Source organism: Pseudophryne corroboree, chromosome 1 (genome assembly GCF_028390025.1).
Source record: "Pseudophryne corroboree isolate aPseCor3 chromosome 1, aPseCor3.hap2, whole genome shotgun sequence".
NCBI lineage: Eukaryota > Metazoa > Chordata > Amphibia > Anura > Myobatrachidae > Pseudophryne > Pseudophryne corroboree.
In genome coordinates, this window is record NC_086444.1 from 778,298,547 (window position 1) to 778,324,415 (window position 25,869).

The window sequence follows — 25,869 nt, forward strand, 5'->3', positions numbered from 1 at the left end:
CAGGAAGCCATTTTCGTAGTTTTAAAGTGATATTATGGTTTTATTTGTGTTCAGTGAAGATGTCAGGTGTCTTTTTGTTTATTAATAAATACATTTCGGATTAGAGGTGATAGAGCTGCAACTCAAAAACTGTGGTTAATACAGAAAACAATAAAATAAAAAGGCAGAAAAAAAAGTACTTTAAAATGGGTTTTTATTTATGCATTAGGTAAATCCCGAAGAATGGAGCAAAAGTGTAATACCGTTGTTTTCCTATTCTAATAATTTCCATTGTTCTTGAAGCTCGTGAGCATAAAAAAGAAGGAAACAGAAGGAAACCATGTAGAATTAGAAAATTAAATACATAATAAATGATAAATATTCTTATTTGATGTAATAGGTAAAGAGAGTGATAAAACCAGGGGTTAAAGTGGGGGGAACGAGGTGGAACTGAGTTCCACCACCTGTAATGGTAGGGGGAACTAGTTCCACCACTTCCATTGCCCTGCACAGTAATTCCAACAGAAAAGCCCGCCCCATCACCTACATCAATAGATGATGCAGTTGACACTAGTGTTATTGATGAGCTGCAGCCACCTCCTTAGTTCCTGGTAGCTCCGTGGTCCTCCTCCATCTACAGCCCACCCCTCCTAGTACCCACACGCTGTGGCTGTTGGACAGCATTCATCCCCTCCTCAGGTCCCGTGGTTTCCTTTTCCGGCACGGTGTATGTGATGTCATGCTGTCACCACTGCTGAAGTGAAGAGGAGCCATGAAGAGGAGCAGATTCTGTGCATGCTGAAGACAAGATTAGAGATGGCTGGAGAGACAAGAGAGGTGGGGGAGCTGCTGAAGGGATACAGGCATGGAGCTGATAGAGGCAGAGATGTGTATAAGGGCACACTGTGGTCATTATGTGTAAGGGGCACTACTACTGTGGCAATTGTGCATAAGGGGCATTACTGTGTGGCATAACATGTATAGTGAATGAGTTCCACCACCTCTCCAGGACCACTTAAAGCCCTGGACAAAACATTTTATTGCAGGAACCATTTGAGTGTGATAAATGATTATATGCTATCAGTATAGTAGTATTTATTACTTATGTTGAATATAAAAAAGATACAATATTATACAGTAAGCACAAGATGGCAGTCTTGGTCCACAAACATTCGTATGAAAGTACCAGACTATATGAATAGGGCTTTATGTGTCTCCATTTTCTTATTACAGTCTTGTTTTTTGCCTGTGGAAATTTGGAATGAACTGTATTTGGCAACCAAAGACCTGCAGTGGTTGCTTTTATATACTGAGGGGTAAACAATTCAAATGGTTTACAATTGTACAATTTTAAAAATTGAGGGATTTCATAACATGACCAAGGGAAGACAAACTTATGAAGGCCACATAACAACTGTTTTATTTTGTAAAATACAGGACTTGATAAAATACAATAAATCATTGTTTTTAGTGTTATCATATCCATTTGTATTGTGACTTGCATTGCATTCTGTTGCAGTTATGATTCCAGGTTAAATCAGTAGAACCCAAGTGTGTCACTGACAGCTCAATACTAGCAGACGGAATAGAGAACGGCCTAACTTAGAGGTGGTTGCAATGCCGATCTTTTCGTAGCTCAGCTATTTTTTTGTACAATGCATGTGCCATTGATCACATTGATAATCAGCAGCAGACGTAGTGAGGATTTATTCGCCAAGTTAGTGACAGGTACTGTAGGAGGTAACTGCAAACTCATATGCAGCCGTAAAGGCCCCGGCGGCTTACTGGCTATGACATTCTGGGTTGCTCAGAGGTCCGATGGCACATCCAATGGTGTATCTTTGGGCGCAGGCGGTGGGTGGATCAAAGATGCTGTCAGGTAGTTTCTCTGTGCATATCCCTGCAGCAGGGACATTAGCATATTTTTGCAGGTCTGCTGCTTACAAATACTCAGTTGCAAATGCATTTGCATCCTACTCTGAGGCACACCACCTCCCCCTTGCATCTCTCAGTCACACCATCATCTCCTCCCTGCATTGCCTCTCAGCCATACTGTCTCATCTCCCCCTGCCTCTCTCAGCCACAAAACCCTCCTCCGCAACTCTCAGGCACACCATCATCTCTCCCTGTAATCTTAGCAACACAATCATCTCCTTCCTGCATTTCTCAGCCACATCATCATCTCTACCATGCATCACCTCTCAGCCACATCATAATCTCCTCCCTGCATCTCTCAACCACACCATCATCTCCTCAGCGTCACTCAGCCACACCATAATTTCCTTCCTGCATCTCTCAGCCACACCATCTACCCCCTGCATCTGTCAAGTACACCATCATCTCCGCCCTTCATCACCTCTCAGCGACACCATCATCTCCTCCCTGCATTTATCAGCCACACCCCCCATCTCCCCTGCATCTCTCAGCCACACCATCATTTCCTCCATGCATCTCTCAGTCACACCCCCATCTCCCCCTGCATTTCTCAGCCACCATCATCTCCTCCCTGCATCTCTCAGCCACACCATCATCTCCCCCTGCATCATTCAGCCACATCTTCTCCTTCCTGCATCTCTCAGCAACACCATCTACCCCCTTATCTCATAACCACACCATCATCTCTCCCTGCATCACCTCTCAGCCACACCTTCATCTCCTCCCTGCATCTCACAGCCATACCATCATCTCCCATTTGAGTCATCTCTCAGCCACATCATCTCCCTTCTGTGTTATCTCTTAGCATACCATCACCACCCCCTGCATCATCTCTCAGCCACACCATCATGTCCCCCCTGCATCGTCCCTCAGCCACGCCATTATCTCCTCTCTACATCACCTCTCAACCACACCATCATCCCCCCTGCATCAATCTCAACCACACCATCATCTCCCACCTGCATCTCAGCCACATCATCATCTCTTGACTGTATCTCTCTGCCACACCATCATGTTCTGTTTGTGTCTATCAACATCGCCTTCACTCTGTGTTTCTCAGTCTTACCCTCCCCTCACTCTGTGAGCCCCATCTTCATTCTATGACTCTGTCCCGGAAATAAAACTGCTGGGGCTGAAGAGACTGTGACTTGATGATAGCATCATGGCTATGCTCCCAGTAGCAGCCCTCACTCTGCAAAGCAATAGTGGAACTGGGACAGAATACAGAAGGGGGGGGGGGTGTCACAGTGATTGGGATGGGACAAAAAGGAGAAGTGTGACACACAGAACACATAGGCACAGTGACTGGGATAGAACACAGGGAGGATGACATGACGGTGGCTGAGAGAGACCACGTCATTAATCATTTGGAAACCTCCCTTTAAAAATCTTGCATTTGCCCCTGGGCACCCGTGATCATGCAAGTGAGCAGGGGGAGGGGGGCACTGGCGGGGAGCACAGTGCACACATGAGCAGGGGGATGGGGAATACTATGCACCCATAAGCAGGGAGGGAGCGGGCACATACAATCATTTGAGGGGATGCTATGCACCCATGAGCAGGGGGAGGGGGGCACTGGCTGGGGGCACAGTGCACACATTAGCAGGGGGAGGGGGAATGCTATGCACCCATGAGCAGGGGTGGAGCAGGCACATGCAATTATCTGAGGATGCTATGTACCCATGAGCAGAGGGAGGGGGTGACATGCAACAGCTGTCACAGATAAGTCAGCACACATAAATATATAGTTTTCCAGACATTTTAAAAGGTTTCTCGACAATTGTATGTACAATATTCAGTCTTCCCTTATGTAAAGCCTACAAGCCAGGTGGAAGAACAGTAGGGTTAAGGAAACAACAGGGCATGAGGGGATGGGGGGCACCTGCAAGCAGGGATCAGCACTGCAGTGCCTTGACTTGAGTGACAGGGGCAGCAACAGAATGGATAGCAGTGGAGCAGCCTGGCACCTGCCTCCCTGCATTGCTTAACCTGCTGACTGCTTAGCACTATCCCTGTACACACCCCCGGGCAGTCCAGAACCCTGGGAGCAGAGATGGTGTAGTATAGTTAGCTTACACAAACACCCAGCGGGATGACACTCTGCTGTGTTTTACATTGCCCTGGCCAGTGCTGCCACTTCTGTTGGGCTTTTCAGAGTGCCCAGGGTACATGCCCTGCTCACCCCACCATAATTATGACACTGTTTTCTTGTTCTGCTCATTTGTTTATGTACTTTGTAAGGTGCTGCAGAACCCTTGTCATGCCACATAAATTAACAATAGAAAGAATAATAATAATAATAATAATAATAATAATTAAAAAAGGAATAAGCTCTGAACTAAACCGCTTATAATGGGAAAGCTGCAAATCAGCAGAACGCTCGGCATCAAAAGACAAGATGCGAATGATTCTTTAAATTTATTATTTTTTGTGTGATTGCCACTTTATTTCTGCAGAACTTAAAGATACATGTTCTTGTGTTCTATCAGCTGAATGATGTAACATAAGATATTGCTTAGGCTAAGGCAAGTTAATTGTATTCATTGTATAATTACAGTAAATATAATAGATTGCAACATGTTTTCTTATTGAACTTGATTCGGTAAATTGCATGCAGGATTGGAAGCAAATAAAAATGGAGGACTCCACTGAAAGAAAGTAGTGTCTCTGCTGGCAATGGGATCAGAATAACACAATGGTCCGAATCCTGAAACAAGTAAGAAAGAAAAATAGTAAAATCCAAATATTAAGAGTAACATTAAAATTTATTTTTACAGTATGGGAATAAACTGGGTGCTTAACAGTTGTGAATAAAACCAAGCGTTAAGTATGCCCTGCTATAGGCTCATATTCAGGGGCGGATTGGGAAGGAAAACCAGCCCAGGAAATTTCTAGGAGCAGCCCTAAATGGGGGTGGGATCAGTGAAGGAGGGGGAGTATTTCTCCTGGAAAGAGAAATGCTTTAGGCCTTTCTCCCCCTACTAGCCTCAACACAAAATAAGTCTAACTTCATTTACCTCCTTCCCCCAACTAGCATTATTATTTGTTATCCCCATCAATTAATATTCCCACTATATAACCTTAATAGCCCTATCCTAAATTCAGATGATTTTGTGTGCTCTAGACATGTCAGAATACTAATTTTCACAATACCTTTTAGTATTTATTTTATACAGGGATTTTTCAGTTGCTGGTCCATTTTAGTACCAAACATTTCATTTAGATCCAGCTGTGAAAAGCCAGAACTGAAAAGCATACAGTGCATCATAGTACAGAGAACTAACAAAACTGGGGGTAGATGTATTAAATACCGCTATGGGGGAGAAGTGGCATCAGCACATGTTATGTGCACTGATATCGCTTTTACCTCCTATATGAATGCAGTGATGTTTGTGAAATGCTGTTTATATTGACGCTGCTATCTACAATGCAATGTACAGTGTGAATGATCAGTAGCACTGACCTTTCCAACACGTGCAGTTATTGATTTCAACAGCTGCAGGTGTTGGTGCCCATACACTTACCTCCCAACTGCCCCAATTTTCGTGGGACAGTCCCATTTTTATGGGACTGTCCCGCTGTCCCACCCGCGGGCCGCAGTGTCCCGCGGTGGTGGTGGTGGTGGTGGGGGGCAGTTGGGAGGCTCATGCACTCGCTGCTCTGCTTAGCAGTGCAGCGTTGAATAGACGCTGTGCACATGCACGCTGCATCTATTCGGTGAAGACAGGAGGAAAGGGGGCATGCCAGCAGCTCACAGAGCGCTGGGCATGCCCCCTCAGTGACAAAAAGTGGGCGTGGCTCACGACCACGGGCCTTCCCTTGAAGCCACGCCTCCTTTTACACAGACCATGCCCCTTTAAAGGCGCACACGCTCAGATGTCCCTCCTAACGATACACGAAAGTTGGGAGGTATGCTTACACCGCAGCAGGTACAGCTCACTTAGGTATAATACAGCTCCCCATAGCCAGATTAAAGAGAGGGCATAGGAGATACTGTATCCCGAGCCCCTCTCTGTCAGCCCCCCCTCCTGATCGGAGCACACTGACATCACTAGCTCTCCCTCTTGTGCAGCAGCAGAACCAGGCAGCTGCAGTGCAGGCAGAGACACAGGAGTATCACATGTCATAAGCTACAGATAGAGCATCCTCACCAGAAGAGAGATGGGGGGAGCGGTAAGTGACCCAGGGACTCAGCTTCTCCTCCTCACCACCTGGGTGTCTGGGTCCTATGTAAGCTGTTATCTAATGAGAGCACTCGGGTCTAGAGATAGACATACACATACACAGAGAGTCCTCCTGAGTCCTGTCCCAATGTGGCTGCTGCTATTCATGCAGTTGACACGATACATTATAGATTTTATTTTTCTATATGTTTTTTAAGGTTGTTTATGTTGTCTTTGTTCTACTGTAAGAACACTATATAAAATAGTTATCTCTCAATTAGGTGGTGCTATACACAGTACCCAGGCATTATTAACTATTAGTTTAAATCTAATATACACCATAGGGTTGTATTTAATATACACAAATCATACCTCCCAGCATTACCCTTTCCAGTAGGGACAAAATGTTCTCTATTTGGACTTCCCTCTTAATTTATGATCGCAATCACTTGTGTTGAAATACCCTATATATAAGGTACTTAATATATATATATATATATATATATATATATTTATATATATGCGAAAGCCCTCACTCACTCATCACATTAATTCTCCATCTTCCCCATATGTTAGGAAGATGAAATTTAACATAGGTATTCTTCAGGTGGCAAATAGGAAAACTACATAATTAGAATTTTAGTAAACCTCTCCTAAGTGGATGAAGAGTGAGTTGACATAATGATGGCATTACTGATGCATGGCATGCGTTGCGTGAATGATAATGCCTAAATGGACAATTGGATCAAAATTTTAATTGCTCCTCTAATGTGTAGAATTTAATAAAGTACACAAATGCTAAAGCCCTCACTCACTCACTCACTCACTCACTCACTCACTCACTCACTCACTCAACCACTGACTCATCACTAATTTTCTTACTTCCCGATATGTTAGGAAGATGTAGTTTAACATAGGTATTCTGCAGGTGGGAAATAGAAAAACTACATAAATAGAATTTCAATAAACCTCCCCTAAGGGGATGAAAAGGGTGTTGACATAATGATGACATCACCGTTGTGTATCTTGAGTTGTGGGAACGATAACGCCCAAAAAAAACAATCTGATCAAAATTTGGATTGCACCTCCAGTGTGTAGAATTTAATAAACAACAAAAATGGTCCTGTCACTTTTTACCATATTTGCTACGGGGTGATCCTCGGGTAATGCCAAGAACCATGGATTAATATTTACTTATTTACTTACCAAATTAAGACGTCTCAAATTTACAGCTCTATAGATTTACCAAATGTTTAACATTCATTTTACTTACAACCATGACAATCTGTAACTCCTGTGCAAACAATGGGTAGAACGGTATATGTATATATATATAAAAATTATATATATATATATATATATATATATATATATATATATATATATAGACAAACGATACTGGTGGCACTCAGAATGAAATACCAGACGACAACCAAACTGGTTCCAGTCAACGTTTCGGGGACTGCTCCCCTTTATCAAGGGGTCTTGATAAAGGGGAGCAGTCCCCGAAATGTCGACTGGAACCAGTTTGGTTGTCGTCTGTTATTTCATTCTGAGTGCCACCAGTATCGTTTGTCTACATGCTCCATGGAGAGGTTGTGCACCAGACCAGTATACAGTTTATAAGCGTGAGTGCCGGACATTTGTTTGTTCTTCTATATATATATATATATATATATATATATATATATATACACTGCTCAAAAAAATAAAGAGAACACTTAAACAACACATCCTAGATCTGAATGAATGAAATATTATTATTAAATACTTTGTTCTTTACATAGTTGAATGTGCTGACAACAAAATCACACAAAAATTATCAGTGGAAATCAAATATATTAACCCATGGAGGTCTGGATTTGGAGTCACACTCAAAATTAAAGTGGAAAAACACACTACAGGCTGATCCAACTTTGATGTAATGTCCTTAAAACAAGTCAAAATGAGGCTCAGTAGTGTGTGTGGCCTCCACGTGCCTGTATGACCTCCCTACAATGCCTGGGCATGCTCCTGATGAGGTAGCGGATGGTCTCCTGAGGGATCTCCTCCCAGACCTGGACTAAAGCATCCGCCAACTCCTGGACAGTCTGTGGTGCAACGTGGCGTTGGTGGATGGAGCGAGACATGACTTCCCAGATGTGCTCAATTGGATTCAGGTCTGGGGAATGGGCGGGCCAGTCCATAGCATCAATGTCTTTGTCTTGCAGGAACTGCTGACACACTCCAGCCACATGAGGTCTAGCATTGTCTTGCATTAGGACAGGGGTTAAAGTGAGCCGGAACGGGCCGGAACTGCGTTCCGTCAGTTCCACCAGGAGACGGAATGCAGTTCCGCCTCCCCCGGCTCACCTAACCCGATGTGCCGGGCGGCGCTGCAGGGAGATGCCGGGCGCCCGCTGAGATCGCGTTACCAGCGGGCGCCCATCTCCCTCTCCGCAGCGGCAGCCGTAGGCAGGAGCTCAGTACTGAGCTCTGGCTTCCGGCTCTGTCAGTGCGCGCTATGGGAGAGACGTCATGACGTCTCTCTCATAGTGCAGAGGAGCGGGCGGCGAGAGAGGACTGCGGCGGGAGCGGGGCTAGGTAAGTATAGTTCTTCCCCCCTCCCTCTCTCCCTCCCTCCTATATGTGTACCACAGGCGTTTCTACTGGGGGCCTTTACTACTGGGGCAAACTACAGAGGGGCAAACTACTGGGGGGCTCTAGTACTGGGGGCAAACTTCTGGGGGCCTTTACTACTGGGGCAAACTACAGAGGGGCAAACTACTGGGGGGCTCTAGTACTGGGGGCAAACTACTGGGGGCCTTTACTACTGGGGCAAACTACTGTCAAAGTCAGAAAAATATCCCCATACACACTGCCATATTTGCACCGCACACTGGTCCGCGCTGCGCATGCGTACGCTCTCCCGTGAAGGCGCATACCCGCAATAGCGTGCACCCGCGGGCGCACGGTATGCGTATTTACGGTAGAGTTTATGTAGTCGTAGCGTGCGACTCATTCGTTACATATTTTCACAATTAATGTAGTTTGTAGATCATGATCCCTTTGATAGATTCTGAAAGTTTGGTTAACATAGAATGTCCCTGAGCTGAGGAATCCCTCTTTGTATTGTAGGAAGGGTCTAACAGGAGTCATGCAGCAGTGTTTGGTACCCATCGGAAGAGTATTTAATTAGCAATATTCCGGTGTTGGTTTGGAGCGTATTAATCGCTCGTGCGAATAGTTATGGACATAAGAAGTTTATGTCCATTTCTACTATTTACTCATACTCAGGTATGCGGCGGGAAACCTAGTTCCCCACCCACCTGAGCTGTTTGAAATCGTCACAGCCCACCTGTATGAATCAACCTATGACCTTTTGTTATGATACAGGGCCGGATTCCGACGTCCAATGGACAATGGGATTGTAGGGACTATGAGATTGCATTGTGTGTGGAGCATAAATAGGCAGGCCGACCACATCCAGCTCTCACTCTTCAACGGTTCTCATTGCTGAAAATCGGGTGCTGGATGTCCAGGCGCATGCGATCGTTTCCCCTTGTGCGTAAGTTTCTCTCCGTAATCATTGTCTTACTGTGAGCCAATTTCTCTCATCTCTCTCCATTTCTCTCTCTCTCTCTCTCCTTTCTCTTTTCTCTCACATCTCCCCTAGACTAGTATTGAATTGTATTAGATAGTATTGTATTTTGGTTAGGAAGTCTCTGTTATATTGTAGTGTATCATTTGTACTGTTATCCCCTTTTACAAGTATATTAGATATAATACAGTTAATAGGCTTTGGACCCTAAACCAGTATCTGTGTATTTCCTATAGTGTTAAGTGTTCACTTGAGCGTCGGTGACGCTCAAGCAGCTTTGTAGTTAGTCAGGTTACACAAGGTTGCACTTACACCCTGTATTCACATTAAGGTATTCTGTGTATTTCATTGGTATAAGGTTTAGACATAAAGGTATAGCGTTGTGAGCGTCTGCGCCGCTGGTGATCTCCTCGTGGTCTCGAGCGTCCGCTACGCCATAGCGAATCATTACTCTAGTCATAGCCCTTAACGTGCTGTCCTGTGATCGCTGGGCCGTGAGCGAACGTGACGCTTGAGCGTCTCGCCTACGGCGGAGCGATCGTTACGCAACCAGCGTACCCGTACGGTACTTCTTAAGTAAACAGCGTACAGTGTTCTTAGACTTCATAAAGGGTTGTTTATACGACAAAGGAATTTAGCATTGTCAATTGGGGACTCGTCCTATCCTTCTCATATCTGCACTAGGTAGATCAGCAGACATTATCCCCCAGCAAAGGGTGGGAGGTTGTCTCGCTGTGCTGACGGGATAAGCGTCTGCTTCGCTTAGATAAAGAGTGCTGAAGGAATCCGGGAACCGGAAGTAAGAACAAAACGCTTGTGTCTTTTAAAACTGTTTTATTTCTCTTCTGTCTTGCGTATACACGCACGCATACATTTATCTGCATTTCTTTTTCAAATTTCGTATATCACTATTCCTGTTTGCCAATTTTTATAGTTGATAGAAAGTGCTAAAAGAGATTTGCTGTTATTTCATAGTAGAGGTAATAGTTAAAGTATAGACCAATACACGGCTTGTCTGGGAGATAAGGCAGTCAGTGTGGTGTGCGGTAGATGATCAGGGATCATCTACATTGATAAAGGTAGAAATTGTGTTACGGTGGATCTTTGTTTTGCGTACACGTGTCCCTAACAAAAGACTTGCGTACGCAATCCAAAGGCAGACGCACGCAGCGTACGTTACGCAACGTAGCGTCCGGTTACGCCCACGTAGCTCAAGTCACGAAAAGTTGAATTAGCGCAAAGCGATAATTAGCGCAAAGGCGATAAATAACGCGACGCGGTAAATAACGCAAATCTATTTTTGGAAAAATCTGAAATTTAGTCTAACAGATCCTGCTCCAAATTGGTAACACTGCTGGGCTGAAAAAAAAATTTCTGCGCAGAAATAGATATAGAAACAAAGTGTACATGTGTTGAGTGAGTGTGTTTTTATCACATAAGTTTATATAACTTAGAGGTTGAACCAAAAGGAAAGTCGGGTACTCGTCAAAGGACATACGTGTAAGTGACATATACGGTGGCTAGGGAGGCATCCCTGGTTAAATAATATTTGAGCATTAGAGTATAGCGGACCATAAGGTAACAGACCAGGAGGTCATTAACAGACGGTAACAGACCAGGAGGTCATAAGGTAACAGACCAGGAGGTCATTAACAGACGGTAACAGACCAGGAGGTCATAAGGTAACAGGTAAAATAGACAAAGAGGTCCGCTATAAAGGTACAAGAGGCACAACGCCTGGGGTGTTGGTGCAGAACCCATATAGGCCATAAGCTCTTGCTGAAGGAATCGCGGCCGGAAACATCGATTCCATTGATCTTTCAGTACATGACAAGTAGTGCTTATGTACTGAACGATTGGACCGCACGTAATTGTGTGCAGTAGTTAGTAATCTGACCTAATACCATTAGAGTAAAGTGGTCACAAACGCTATTTGTACATTCTGACGTGATTTGTGTAATTTTTTATTTTTAAAGGGAAGTTCGCTGGTCACTCAGGAACTATCTAACAACCCCAACTTTACTGGAAAGAGTAAGTGTCCTTCGGGTAACCCTCATATGTTCCAGTACACAGAAGGTTCACAGGGGCCCTGGGTTGGGTACAGCAGCTCTGGTTACAGTGATTGCAGTACTGGCCAACGTGGGCGAGAAGTAAGTGGGGTACTTGGTAAACCGCCACCGCCGGCCTGCCCAGGACATCTTGGTTTGTTTGTAAGGGTTCGCTGAAAACCTTGATATAAAGATCCAAGGAGGAATAAGCAACACCTGCAGATTATGGGGGCCAGTTGTTCAGGTAGGGGGCGATCAACCTCGGTTCGGGTTGATTCAGAGAACCGACCCGTTGGGTCGGCAAGGTACATCATGTGTGAAAAATACGGAAGTCACACAGAATCTTTATGTGATGAATGGGAGAGAATGACTGTACAAGACAGGGACAAAGTCCCAAGAATAGGTAGCTTCAGTCCAGAAGTGTTACAAAATTTAAGGAGGAGGATATGTCTCATTGAACCAACAAAGAGACGAAGTAAACATTATGATTATGTGCAGTTAGGGCAACAGGAAGGTGAATTACAAAGAGATTCAATTGACTTTTCTGAATCTTATCTTGAGAGGAGAGACATGGCATCGGGGAGGATTATGGTTGCGGAGAAAAGCACAAGGTTGAACAATAAAAACGCTCTTAGCAACTGTAGTATAGATTATAAGAATAAGTGTAATAACTGTAACAATGATTATGGTAATACTGTTGAATGTACAACTATTAACCTATGCAAGTTGCACCCCATGTCAAACTTCCCTCAGGAATACAAACAAGAAAGTGAGCCCAGAACGATGTCAGCACCTCTTCCAGCAACCATCACAAAAGCCATCCAGGTGGACGCGACCAAATTGGTAAAGGCAATAATCGAACCCCCTAACGGAGGGTCAGGTGAGGTCGTGTCCACAGGTACGTACAATGTTTCATATCACGCACAAACAGATATACCCCAAAATATAAGACCAACACAAGATGATGTAACTGAGCTCGATCTGGCCAGGGTGATCTCAGTCCCCAATGGGAAGACTGACGATCAGGGAATCATTCCCGTCAAGGACAGTGCAATGCGCTGTCTCTGGTCCCGGACCGAATTGAGATCAATTGTGTCTGAATTTCCTGATCCTAGGAAAAATCTAGTCAAATGTCAAAAGTTTATTAAAGAACTAGGAAACGCCACAGAACCCACCAACAAAGAATGGCGGACAGTGCTGAGGGCATGTTTGCCCTCCAGTGTTGACCCTGAAAAATTCATTGCTGATTGTAAATTAAACACGGAGGTACCTTGTATGGAAGAACACAATCAGGAATGTATTAGGCAGATTAACCGACAGTTAGGAATATATTTCCCAGCTGCTGTCAAGTGGAATGACATTCTCTCCATAAGGCAAAACGAAAGGGAAAATGTTTCTAATTATTTCAATCGAGCACTGCAAATAATGGCTAGAAACACTGGGATCGCAGACATCAAGACAAATGCACAACATAAAGGAATAGCGGTTAAGGTATTAATGAATGGTTTAAAAGATGAATTAAAAACAAGGGTACAGACCACCAACCCAAACTGGAGAGATATCTCGGTGACCGCACTAAGAGAGGCCGTCATCAATCATGATCAGAATATCACCAGATACAGAGAGTCACAAAGAGATGAGTTAATGGCAGCAAATATACAGGCCCAAAACACAAGACCACCCCAACAAAAGCCCCACACCCCTGTGAGAAATCCAGATATGGAAGTCTGTTACAATTGTCATAAAAAGGGACACTTTGCAAGAGATTGTAGATCAAGAGAAAGACAACACCATAATCATGAAAACCAAGGAATCAGGGAAGAACAGGGGAAACGGTTGATGATGATGAGCATCCGAGCGTTTGAGGAGGCATCAAATCAGCCAAGACCCCAGTTCACTGACACTCGGAGAAAGCCAAGGATCTGTTACCATTGTAGAAGAGAAGGGCATTATGCCAACAACTGTAATAACCCACATAAAGTTAGACCCCCTAGACCAAGAAATGAGCAAAATTACAATACACACCATTATAATCAGGGATCACATAGGCAGGAAAGGTGATTATTAGGAATGGAGGCAAGCCTGAGGTAACGGTTAATGAAGTGGGAGGTCATTCACTGAAGACACAGGAATGACCAGGTGAAAAGTTGTAAATGTATTTGTGAAAAATGTTTTTTTTTCTCTCTCTCTCTATCCCCATCTCTGACTAGTATTGGTAAGAATTCACACATTGCATATCCACTTGGTCCTTGCAGAAGTCTACCAAACCCCAGCATGACCTCCGCCACAATGTATTTCTGGCCAGATACAGACAGTGGAGTAATGCAGGTGCTGGTGGGAAGGGACTGCTCAAGGAGACCATTAGACACATAGATATGACAGCCTAATAAGTCTGACAATGATTTTCTAATGCTAACAATGTTTTCTTAATGTTGACAATGTTTAAAAATGCTTTGTTTCTCTTTTCTTATTGATGGTTATTGTCGAGTTATGTAATGTATATATGCACATGAATTGTTCTCTATCTCTTTTGTTTTTTTTTGTGCTTTCTCTCTCTTCCCACTCATGTTTCCATGGTTTAAAGATGGTATGTCACCCCTCAGTTGGACCAATGGTAATGCCAGATTTTTGCTCCTAACAGAAAGATCGTCGGTTGGGAATGAACATTGCATCACCAGAATGTTCGTTTGGAAGACTGAGAGACAGCACCTTTGAGAAGACAGCAGAACAAGAAGAACAACAAGACGAGAGAACTTATTATCGTAACAAGTTCTCTCCCCCCCCTCAAACTGTTTTCTTATACCCCCTTTACAAATTTCTTCTTTTCTCCTCCTGTAAGATGGACTTGCCCCAAGAGACTGCAATATGGATTTTCCCGTTAACCAGGAAGTTGACCAGAGCAGTCTGTTTCGGTGAGAGTACCAGTGAGGTCGAGAAAGGATCCAGAAAGGTTCTAAGGACTGAGACGGAGGTGTAAATTTCCAATAGCAACCCAATCACCAAGCAAAGGCGAGTACCGGGCACGATCTAACAACCATGTTATCTGTAAACATTTTCTTTGAAGGATTGTTAGTTCAAAAAGAAAGACTGTATCTGTAGGCTCTGTGATAACCTGGTTGAAGATGGATGCATAAAGAAATGCCAATCCAGTTTTAATATCCATATGGACCGGCATCCATTGAGTGACTATCACTCCTTAGTGGGTAACGTGTTAAACCAAACAGATTGTTGGGTATGCTCTCAAGTACCTCAAGGGCATAGCAAATCAGGGCTAGTACCATTTCCTTTAACGGTAGGGGAGGTACTTGAGCTAAGTGGTGGGAGACCGGTGGACCGGAGGTTTAACATCTCCAGCCCTCCTAGTTTGAAGCTCCACCAATACCATGTGGATAGGTCCCTCTTATGTTTTAATATCTCCAATCCCCGTAAGCCGGGAAATTGGGAAGTGTCATGGAGCAACCTTACCATGACCTTTTCACACAGAGCAGATAGAATGCCTACAGATACAGAGCTTGTACGCCACATAGCCAGTAGAGGAAAATCTTTCCGGTATCGATATACCTTAGGAAATAGGATTACTAGAGTTGGAGAGGTATCACCAGGATACTGTGCACATATCGTACAAACTGATACGTGCCTTAAACAGATGGAAGAATTAGGGTCAGGAGATTTCACCTGGAAGGTTTGTAACATGGTAATGTCCTTCTCCGTCCCTTATGTTCTCCCCGATGACGCATATTTCATATGCGGGAGAAAGGCGTACAGGTGGCTTGCCCCAAACTCTGAAGGATTGTGTTATATTGGAAAAGTATTGCCTGAAGTGATGACTGTTACACATGACAAAATGAAGGACATACACCGTGGTGCCCAAGCTCCTTATACTCACACTCATTACGAGCACCGAGTTAAAAGACAACTGTCAGAAAGGTTAGAGCATCCGGCCTCTGATCTTATCCATGAATCCACCGGGATTCAGGTTCTGGTAGCGTTAGATTTCACTCGCACCGCTCGAGGAGTGATGAATTATAGATACATTTCCGCACTCGCCAATTTGCTAGATAATATCACTGAAATGTATGATGACACGTTCAGATACACTGGAAGAGAACTTCAAGCGTACAAAACAGAACTAGTTCAGCATAGGATGGTTCTTAATTATCTTACAGCAGTAACAGGCGGATATTGTGTTACATTGGCAACACAGTACGGCATAAAGTGTTGCACGTATATCACAAATAGCACCGAGGATCCGGTAGAGGTCATAGACCAAAAGATGGACGATATTCTCCAATTGAAGTGGGAATTTCGTCGAAAACACAATCTCACCCTTGCTGCTGTAGGTAATGAGCTGACTGGTTGGGTGTCATGGTTGAACCCGCGAAATTGGTTCTCCGGTTTAGGAGACTGGGCTCAAGGAGTCATAATGGATGTTGGAAAGTTTCTACTATGTATCTTAGGTGTTGTTATATTTATTGGATTGATATTTAGATGCGGGCAGGCTTTAATGAGGTGCAAACAAAGTACAAGAGTGATGAGTTTGAGGAGTGAGGAAACTGTAATTAACCTGGATTTGATTTATGACCCAATGATAGAAACCATGATGTGATGAAAATGCGATTATACGGTCCGTTTCTTTCACCTGTTTTTCTGCTTTTCTCCAAGATACGAAGACCCCCTTGGACGAGGAAGTTGACGAGACGCTATACAGACAACAGACAAGCACCAAAGATGAAGTTTTGACAACCTATGATATGGACACTTGATGAACTTTGCCATGGATCCCCAGTTTCCCTAGTATTTTTAAACTCACGCTAGCCCAACATTTTTTGTAAATCCGATGGCTCTGACAAAGCTATTTGCTCATGCCCAAGGAGCAATACAGCGCAAAGAAGACGACTCTCAACAGATACCGAACACAACTTCAACGACAGATGTACATTTCCCTGACATAGAATATCATTGCATTTTCCATAAGTGTTCTTCACCTTCATCTCTACAACCCTCAGGTAATAACACACATAGTATAGGGAATACAGGCACAGATATCAGCAATCACATATCCCCCCATTCATGTATCATCAACTAAAATGTGCTCCCCATTTTGTTCAAAATCCGAAAAGAGCTCGGTAAAGTTTGACAGCCCATCCACAGACCTGTACCACAGGATAAGAAGGAATTCAAATGTATACTTCGCAATACCTCGAAGCTTGATTTACCACACGTACGGCACGATGATACATGACCCTCCAAACATGGACTCATACACACATGCTTCTGCTTTCTCACTAGGTCATACCCTCTTCACACCTACTCCTCTCTCCTCCCTCACCCAACCATGGAAATGAATTAACCACTGACATATATTTTTCTCCTTTTGAAATGTTTTCAGGAAGTGGCAGTTATTATTGACTGCCAAAGGGTGGACTGTCAAAGTCAGAAAAATATCCCCATACACACTGCCATATTTGCACCGCACACTGGTCCGCGCTGCGCATGCGTACGCTCTCCCGTGAAGGCGCATACCCGCAATAGCGTGCACCCGCGGGCGCACGGTATGCGTATTTACGGTAGAGTTTATGTAGTCGTAGCGTGCGACTCATTCGTTACATATTTTCACAATTAATGTAGTTTGTAGATCATGATCCCTTTGATAGATTCTGAAAGTTTGGTTAACATAGAATGTCCCTGAGCTGAGGAATCCCTCTTTGTATTGTAGGAAGGGTCTAACAGGAGTCATGCAGCAGTGTTTGGTACCCATCGGAAGAGTATTTAATTAGCAATATTCCGGTGTTGGTTTGGAGCGTATTAATCGCTCGTGCGAATAGTTATGGACATAAGAAGTTTATGTCCATTTCTACTATTTACTCATACTCAGGTATGCGGCGGGAAACCTAGTTCCCCACCCACCTGAGCTGTTTGAAATCGTCACAGCCCACCTGTATGAATCAACCTATGACCTTTTGTTATGATACAGGGCCGGATTCCGACGTCCAATGGACAATGGGATTGTAGGGACTATGAGATTGCATTGTGTGTGGAGCATAAATAGGCAGGCCGACCACATCCAGCTCTCACTCTTCAACGGTTCTCATTGCTGAAAATCGGGTGCTGGATGTCCAGGCGCATGCGATCGTTTCCCCTTGTGCGTAAGTTTCTCTCCGTAATCATTGTCTTACTGTGAGCCAATTTCTCTCATCTCTCTCCATTTCTCTCTCTCTCTCTCCTTTCTCTTTTCTCTCACATCTCCCCTAGACTAGTATTGAATTGTATTAGATAGTATTGTATTTTGGTTAGGAAGTCTCTGTTATATTGTAGTGTATCATTTGTACTGTTATCCCCTTTTACAAGTATATTAGATATAATACAGTTAATAGGCTTTGGACCCTAAACCAGTATCTGTGTATTTCCTATAGTGTTAAGTGTTCACTTGAGCGTCGGTGACGCTCAAGCAGCTTTGTAGTTAGTCAGGTTACACAAGGTTGCACTTACACCCTGTATTCACATTAAGGTATTCTGTGTATTTCATTGGTATAAGGTTTAGACATAAAGGTATAGCGTTGTGAGCGTCTGCGCCGCTGGTGATCTCCTCGTGGTCTCGAGCGTCCGCTACGCCATAGCGAATCATTACTCTAGTCATAGCCCTTAACGTGCTGTCCTGTGATCGCTGGGCCGTGAGCGAACGTGACGCTTGAGCGTCTCGCCTACGGCGGAGCGATCGTTACGCAACCAGCGTACCCGTACGGTACTTCTTAAGTAAACAGCGTACAGTGTTCTTAGACTTCATAAAGGGTTGTTTATACGACAAAGGAATTTAGCATTGTCACTACAGAGGGGCAAACTACTGGGGGGCTCTAGTACTGGGGGCAAACTACTGGGGGCCTTTACTACTGGGGCAAACTACAGAGGGGCAAACTACTGGGGGGCTCTAGTACTGGGGGGCTTTACTGCTGGGGCAAACTACAAGGGGCAAACTACTGGGGGCATTACTACAAGGGGGCAAGCTACAAAGGGGCAAACTACTGGCAGCATTACTACTGGGGGCTAAACTACAAGGGGGCATAATTACAGGAGCTAAACTACTGGGGGTATAACTACATACAAGGGGGCAAACTACTGGGGACATTACTAACTTTGGCAAACTACATGGGGGCTAAACTACAGGGGCTAAACAACTGGGGGCACAACTGCAGGGGGCATTACCACTGGGGGCTAAACTACATGGGGCAAACTACATGAGGTCAAAACTACTGGGGGCATTACCACTCAGAGGCTAAACTAGAGGGGGGGGGTAAATTGCTGGGGTCATAACTGCAGGGGCATTACCAGTATGGGCATGACTACTGGGGCTAAACTACAGGGGCTAAACGACTAGGGGCAATACTACACAGGGGCATTACCATTAAGGGCATTACTGATGGGGTGCACAGCTAATGAGGGCATTGTAAAGGGGGCACTTCATAAGGGGCACTACTGTTGGGGGCATTGCATAAGGGGCACTACTACTGTGGGCATTGTATAAGGGATGCTACTGCTGGGGGCATTACTGTATGGGCCGACAAAGAAGCTGCGTTCCCGGTCCGCCCTCCGTCGCTCCGCCCCTACCATCGCCGCCGCACTGGAAGCCCAGGTTCCAGACTCCCAGCTGCAGCGGATCTGGGACCAGGCCGGCTTTATTATCCCTGCCGCTGCATCGAGCTTCTGTGACCGCGGCACTACTAGTTAAAATCTGTCGCTGATTGGCTGCCGGTCCGCAGCAGTTTTGAAATATTAGCGCCGTGGTCACAGGAGCTCGATGCGGCGGCAGGGATAATAAAGCCAGCCTGGTTCCAGATCCACTGCAGCCGCCCTCAGCCTCTTCTGCCGCCCCGCCCTCGGACCTCTGCGCACCCACAGCCTCCTCCGCCGCACTATCTCCGAGGCCCACAGCCTCCACGTCACGCCTACCACAGCCTACTCATCCACAGCACCGCAGACCACCGCCGCTGCTAAACAGGTAATCTAACCTGCTGCCTTTCTCTCTCCCTAGTCCCTACTGTATTCCCTTGCTGTCACTTTCCATATCCCTGCTGTCACTTTCCATGTCCCTGCTGTCACTCTCCCTGTCACTCTGTCACTCTATAATGTGAATTTCGGCTCATTCTCTGTGCTATAATGTGAATTTTGGCTCATTCTGTGTGCTATAATGTGAATTTTGGCTCATACCGTGTGCTATAATGTGAATTTCGGCTCATACTGTGTGGTGTAATGTGAATTTCGGCTCATACTGTGTGGTGTAATGTGAATTTCGGCTCATACCATGTGGTGTAATGTGAATTTGGCACATACTGTGTGGTGTAATGTGAATTTGGCTCATACTGTGTGGTGTAATATGAATGTGGTTCATACTGTGTGGTATAAATGTGAATTTCGGCTCATACTGTGAGCTATAATGTGAAAGGGGTCCTACTATTGTGGTGCATAATGTGTATAAGGGGTATATGGTGTGGTAAACTACACTGAAGGGCACGCCCCCTTTTGCGTGGCCACGCCCCCTTGTCAGGAGTGCGCGCGCCTTCGGCGCGCACATAATTGCACCCTTCACTTTTCCATACCCCCACTTCAAAATTTCCACTTGGGTACTACTACTGTGGCCATTATTACTATTGTGTGACCACGCCCCTTTCTTTTTGAGACCACACCCCCTTTTTGCTGCGCGCGCCTACGGCGCGCGCAATACCTTTATTTCATGGGCACCGTGGGGAGGGGGGTGAGTTCCACCACCTCTCTAGGACCACTTTAAGCACTGCATTAGGAGGAACCCAGGGTCAACCCCACCAGCATATGGTCTCACAAGGGGGCTGAGGCTACCACTGGCGAGCACATGGAGGGCTGTGTGGCCCCCCAAAGAAATGCCACCCCACACCATTACTGACCCACTGTCAAACCGGTCATGCTGGAGGATGTTGCAGACAGCAGAACGTTCTCCTTGGCGTCTCCAGACTCTGTCACATCTGTCACATGTGCTCAGTGAGAACCTGCTTTCATCTGTGAAGAGCACAGGGTGCCAGTGTCGAATTTGCCAATCTTGGTGTTCTCTGGCAAATGCCAAACATCCTGCACGGTGTTGGGCTGTAAGCACAACCCCCAACTGTGGACGTCGGGCCCTCATACCACCCTCATGGAGACTGTTTCTGATCGTTTGAGTAGACACATGCACATTTGTGGCTTGCTGGAGGTCATTTTGCAGGGCTCTGGCAGTGCTCTTCCTGTTCCTCCTTGCACAAAGGCGGAGGTAGCGGTCCTGCTGCTGGGTTGTTGCCCTCCTACGGCCTCCTACACGTCTCCTGATGTACTAGCCTGTCTCCTGGTAGCGCCTTCATGCTCTGGACACTACGCTGATAGACACAGCAAACTTTCTTGCCACAGCTCACATTGATGTGCCATCCTGGATGAGCTGCACTACCTGAGCCACTTGTGTGGGTTGTAGACTCCGTCTCATGCTACCACTAGAGTGAAAGCACCGCCAGCTTTCAAAAGTGACCAAAACATCAGCCAGAAAGCATAGGAGCTGAGAAGTTGTCTGTGGTCACCTGCAGAACAACTCCTTTATTGGGGGTGTCTTGCTAATTGCCTATATTTTCCACCTGTTGTCTATTCCATTTGCACAACAGCATGTGAAATTGATTGTCAATCAGTGTTGCTTCCTAAGTGGACAGTTTGATTTCACAGAAGTGTGATTGACTTGGAGTTACATTGCATTGGTTAAGTGTTTCCTTTATTTTTTTTAGCAGTGTATATATATATATATATATATATATATATATATGTGTGTGTGTTAATATATGTAGCCGTTCTACCCGTTGTTTGCATATATATATTTATTTTTTAAACTGTGTATAGTATAAACTGATATTTTCTTAATAAATACATACCCTGTTCCGCTGTGGAGCAGGTCAAAGGCATCATTGATTTTATCCAATGACAGTGTGTTGCTTACTAAGTGATCAATATTGATTTTTTTATTCAGGTAATCAGTTACCATCTTTGGGAGATCTTCAGCAATCCACCCTAGAAGAAAGAATACAAGAACAATATGTATTATTTTTTATAAACACATCTATTCTGAATGGATGTCTAGAGGTACCACATTGTAGTTAGTACAGTACATTGCATCAATTCATAACAACTACCTAAAACACTTAAGGGCTCATACACACACTTCTTTTCTAGGACACTTTATTGTCTTCCGTTAACATGCAAATAACCCCACCACAAATGTTTTCCTGTAGACTTCAATAGGATTTACTAAACTAAAACATTGAAATGCATGAACATATCTTTTTTTTTTTTTTTTAAATACGGTTTATGGACACAGTAGAAATAAACCAGAGGTTGAGTATATCTTAACCAAGATTCAAAATTCCACATTTTTGGTTCCCTACTGACAAAATGACATATGTATGATATATTATGTGTATATATCGATATATTATATAGATATATAATATATATAGATATGTGTCATTATTGCAGTAGGGAACCCAAAAATGTAAGATTTTGAATTCTGGATAAGGGTAATATCATTACTAGTAATAATACTGTCCTAAAGACTAATTAGATACCCCACTGTTTTGTGTATTAGATAAAAGACCTGTCCCAGCCACAGATAATATCCCACTGTTGTATAATATTACTGTACAGGTGACTCTGATGATGGCCTTCTCATAACTAATGAGTTCCCACTGGAATATGTCCATTTTGGAAAAGGGAGTAGGGGCCACTAACATTTTTTTTAATAAGTATGATTTTGAAAAAGAAATGACAGCTGGAGAGAGGAGACAGGAATGGAAGTTATTGTCTGCAGACTGGAGAGCAGCATGACAGCTGGAGGAGGAGAAGCTGATTCCCTTTTACACCAAAAATCTGGGTCAAGCCCGAATCATTGAACATGGTTTTCAAGTTGCGTCACAGCAGCTTGAACCCCTGCTTACACTGCAAGCTGTTTCTTGGTTATTGCCTGTGCTTCTCTCCTCTGGCACTTGAGTATGATATCTTCTCAAAGTGCTGGAGACCCATCTCTCTTTAGGCTTGTAATGGGTCCTGGGTTGCAAGACCTGGGTCACTCATTTACACTGCCCTGTTACCAGGGTCCTTCCTGGATCCAACCCTGCTCGCTACCTGGGTTGGATTCCCGGGTGACTGGACTTAGGTTATTTTTCAGGGACCCTTTTACACCAAGCCCAGACCAGGGTTGGCCCGGCACGTAAGGGGGTGGGCACTGAAAGTGTGGCTTCTGCAAAAAAGCAGAGGAAACAAGCTGCAGCAAAAGCATGGTTGGGAATTGCAGTGCCACAGTCTGTTTCAAGCATGTGTCCTCATACATCTAGCCGCAATACTGTACACCATGTATCACAAGATTCTGCCTGGCGCACATAAACTGCCAGGTCCAGTGCAACTCTGCTAGTGTTGTGCATCTTTTTGTGACTAGAATGCATAAAGAGACCATCCCGGTGATATACTGGCCACAGATGTGACCTCAAAACCCTCAGACAAATGTCCTTTTGATAGTATGGTTGGGGAAGTAGTAGATAATGAGGAATACAATTAGGTATCTGCCAAGGGAAGGATAAACTGTAGATGGTGCTGAAAGTATGCCTCATCTTGACGTGAGAAAGGATCTGTTTGAATCAGAACATTTAAGGGATCCCACCTTGATAAGAGCCAGAGAAAATTTTGAAGTTATCAATGATGGTGAACCAGTAGATCCTGATAACAGGCTTACATTCCCACACATGGCCCTCCACACTGAGCTCATGTACCAAGTGACAAAAAGGGGTGAGAATGTGGTAGAACAACTTGTGGTTCCCCAGCCATACAGGTGTCAAAGTCAGAAAAATATCTCTATGCACACTACCATATTTGCACCTCACACAGGTCCGTGCTGCGCATGCGTACGCTCTCCCGTACGTGCGCATACTCACAGTCGCGGGCACCCGCAGGCGCATGGTATGCGTATTTACGGTAGAGTTTATGCGATCGTAGCGTGCGACTCAATCATTACATATTTTCACTATATAATGTATTTTGTAGATCATGGTCCCTTTGATAGATTCTGCAAGTTTGGTTAATATAGAATGTTCATGAACAGAGAAATCCCTCTTTGTTTGATACGAAGGGTCAGACAGGAGTAATACAGTGGTGTTTAGTATCCATCGGAAGAATATTTAATTAGAAATATTCCGGTGTTGGTTTGAAGCAGATCAATCGCTCGTGCGAATAGTTATGGACATAAGAAGTTTATGAACATTTACTTTATTTGCACTTTATTACCCATGCGGCGGGAAACCCAGTTTCCCTCCCACCTGAGCTGTTGGAAATAGTCACAGCCCACCTGTATGAATCAACCTATGACCTTTTGTTATAATGCGAAGCCGAATTCCTGTGTCCAATGAACAATAAGATTGTAGGGACCATTGAATTGCATTGTTTGTGGGGCATAAATAGGCAGGCCGACCATATCCAGTTCACTCTCTTCAACGGTTCTCATTGCTGATAATCGGGAGCTGGATATCGAGGCGCATGCGATCGTTTCCCCTTGTGCGTAAGTTTTCTCCGCAATCATATTGTCTTGATGTTATTGTAAACCATCTCTCTCTCCTCTCTTTTTCCCTTATTTTCCCTTGATTGTATTGTATTGTATTGTATGGTATTTCCTGTGTAGTTATCTGGTTAGTTAGTCTATGTTATATTGTAGTGTATGCTTTGTACTGTGATTCTTTTGCAAGTATAATAGTCATAATACATATAATAGGTTTTGGACCCTAAGCCCAGGTATCTGTGTATTTCTTATAGTGTTAAGTATTCCCTGAGCGTCGGTGACGCTCAAGCAGCTTTGTAGTTAATCAGGTTACACCAGGTTGCACTTACACTCTGTCACCACACTAAGGTTTACTGTATATTTCGTTGTTAAAGGTATAGATATAAAGGTTTAACGTTATAAGCGTCTGCACCGCTGGTGATCTCCTCGTGGTCCCGAGCGTCCGCTACGCTATAGCGAATCATTACGTTAGTCGGCAGCCAATAGCGTGCCTGCCTGTGATCTCTGGGCCGTAAGCGAACGTGACGCTTGAGCGTCTCAACTACGGTTGAGCGATCGTTACGCAACTTGCGTACCCTTACGGTACTTCTTACGTAGATAGCGTACAGTGTTCTTAGACCTCTTAAAGTGTTTTATATACGATAAATATTTAGCTTTATCAATTGGGGGCCGTCCAGTCCTTCACATATCTGCACTAGGTAGATCAGCAGACATTATCCATCAGCAAAGGGCGGGAGGTTGTATCCCTCGTAGTGCTGACGGGATAAGCGTCTGCTTCTCTTAGTAAAGGGTGCTGAAGGAATCCGGGAACCGGAGGTAAGAGCAAAACGCTAGTCTCTTTTAAAACTGTTTATTTTTCTGTCTTGCGTACACACGCACGCACACATATATATCTGCATTTCTTTTTCATTTATGTATTTTCGTATATCACTCTCCTGTCTGCCAGGTTTATAGTTGATAAACGTGCTAAAAGAGATTTGCCGTTATTTCATAGTTTAAGAATAGAGGTAATATAGTTAAAGTATAGACAAACACACAGTTTTGCCTGGGAGATAAGGCGAAGTCAGTGTGGTGTGTGGTAGATGATCAAGGATCAATCTACATTGATAAAAGTATAAATTGTGTTACGGTGGATCTTTGCTTTGCGTACACGTGTCTCTAACAAAGACTTGCGTACGCAATCCAAAGGCCGACGCACGCAGCGTATATTACGCAACGGAGCGTCTGTGTACGCCCACGTAACTCAAACCACAAGTTGATTTTAACAGGCGATAAATAGCGCAACGTGGTAAATTGCGCAAGGCGATAAATAGCACAAATTGATTTCAGTTTTCCAAAACTTAGTTTAAATACCTTACTTTACTGTAATACCTCTGGGGAGAGCTATCAGACTACGGGAAATGATTTTTTTTCTGATCAGAAAACTATAAGAATGATAGTGGGTTGAAAACGGTATGAGTGTATTGAATCCCGCTTTGTGGACTTTGTGGTCTATGTGATAAAACGGTATTAAATCCCGCTTTGTGGACTTTGTGATCTGTGTGATCTATGAGCACGGCCTGAAGTGAAAACGTGCAACAGAGTGTG

At 44.3% G+C, this 25,869-nt stretch overlaps 1 protein-coding gene across 7 annotated transcripts in view; it reads right to left on the reverse strand.

Moving 5' to 3' along the window:
- Window positions 1-4,352: 4,352 nt before the first annotated feature.
- The window catches only part of LOC134910135 (NADP-dependent alcohol dehydrogenase-like), a 465,879-nt gene continuing 444,362 nt past the window's right edge, over window positions 4,353-25,869 (reverse strand). For all 7 annotated transcript variants that reach the window (XM_063917876.1, XM_063917830.1, XM_063917821.1 and 4 more), the window contains 2 exons: window positions 21,617-21,752; window positions 4,353-4,621 (listed from right to left, as the gene is read on the reverse strand). In XM_063917876.1, coding sequence (XP_063773946.1) covers window positions 4,597-4,621; window positions 21,617-21,752 — 161 coding nt within the window. In that variant the 3' untranslated portion in view covers window positions 4,353-4,596. The remainder of the gene's footprint in view (window positions 4,622-21,616; window positions 21,753-25,869) is intronic.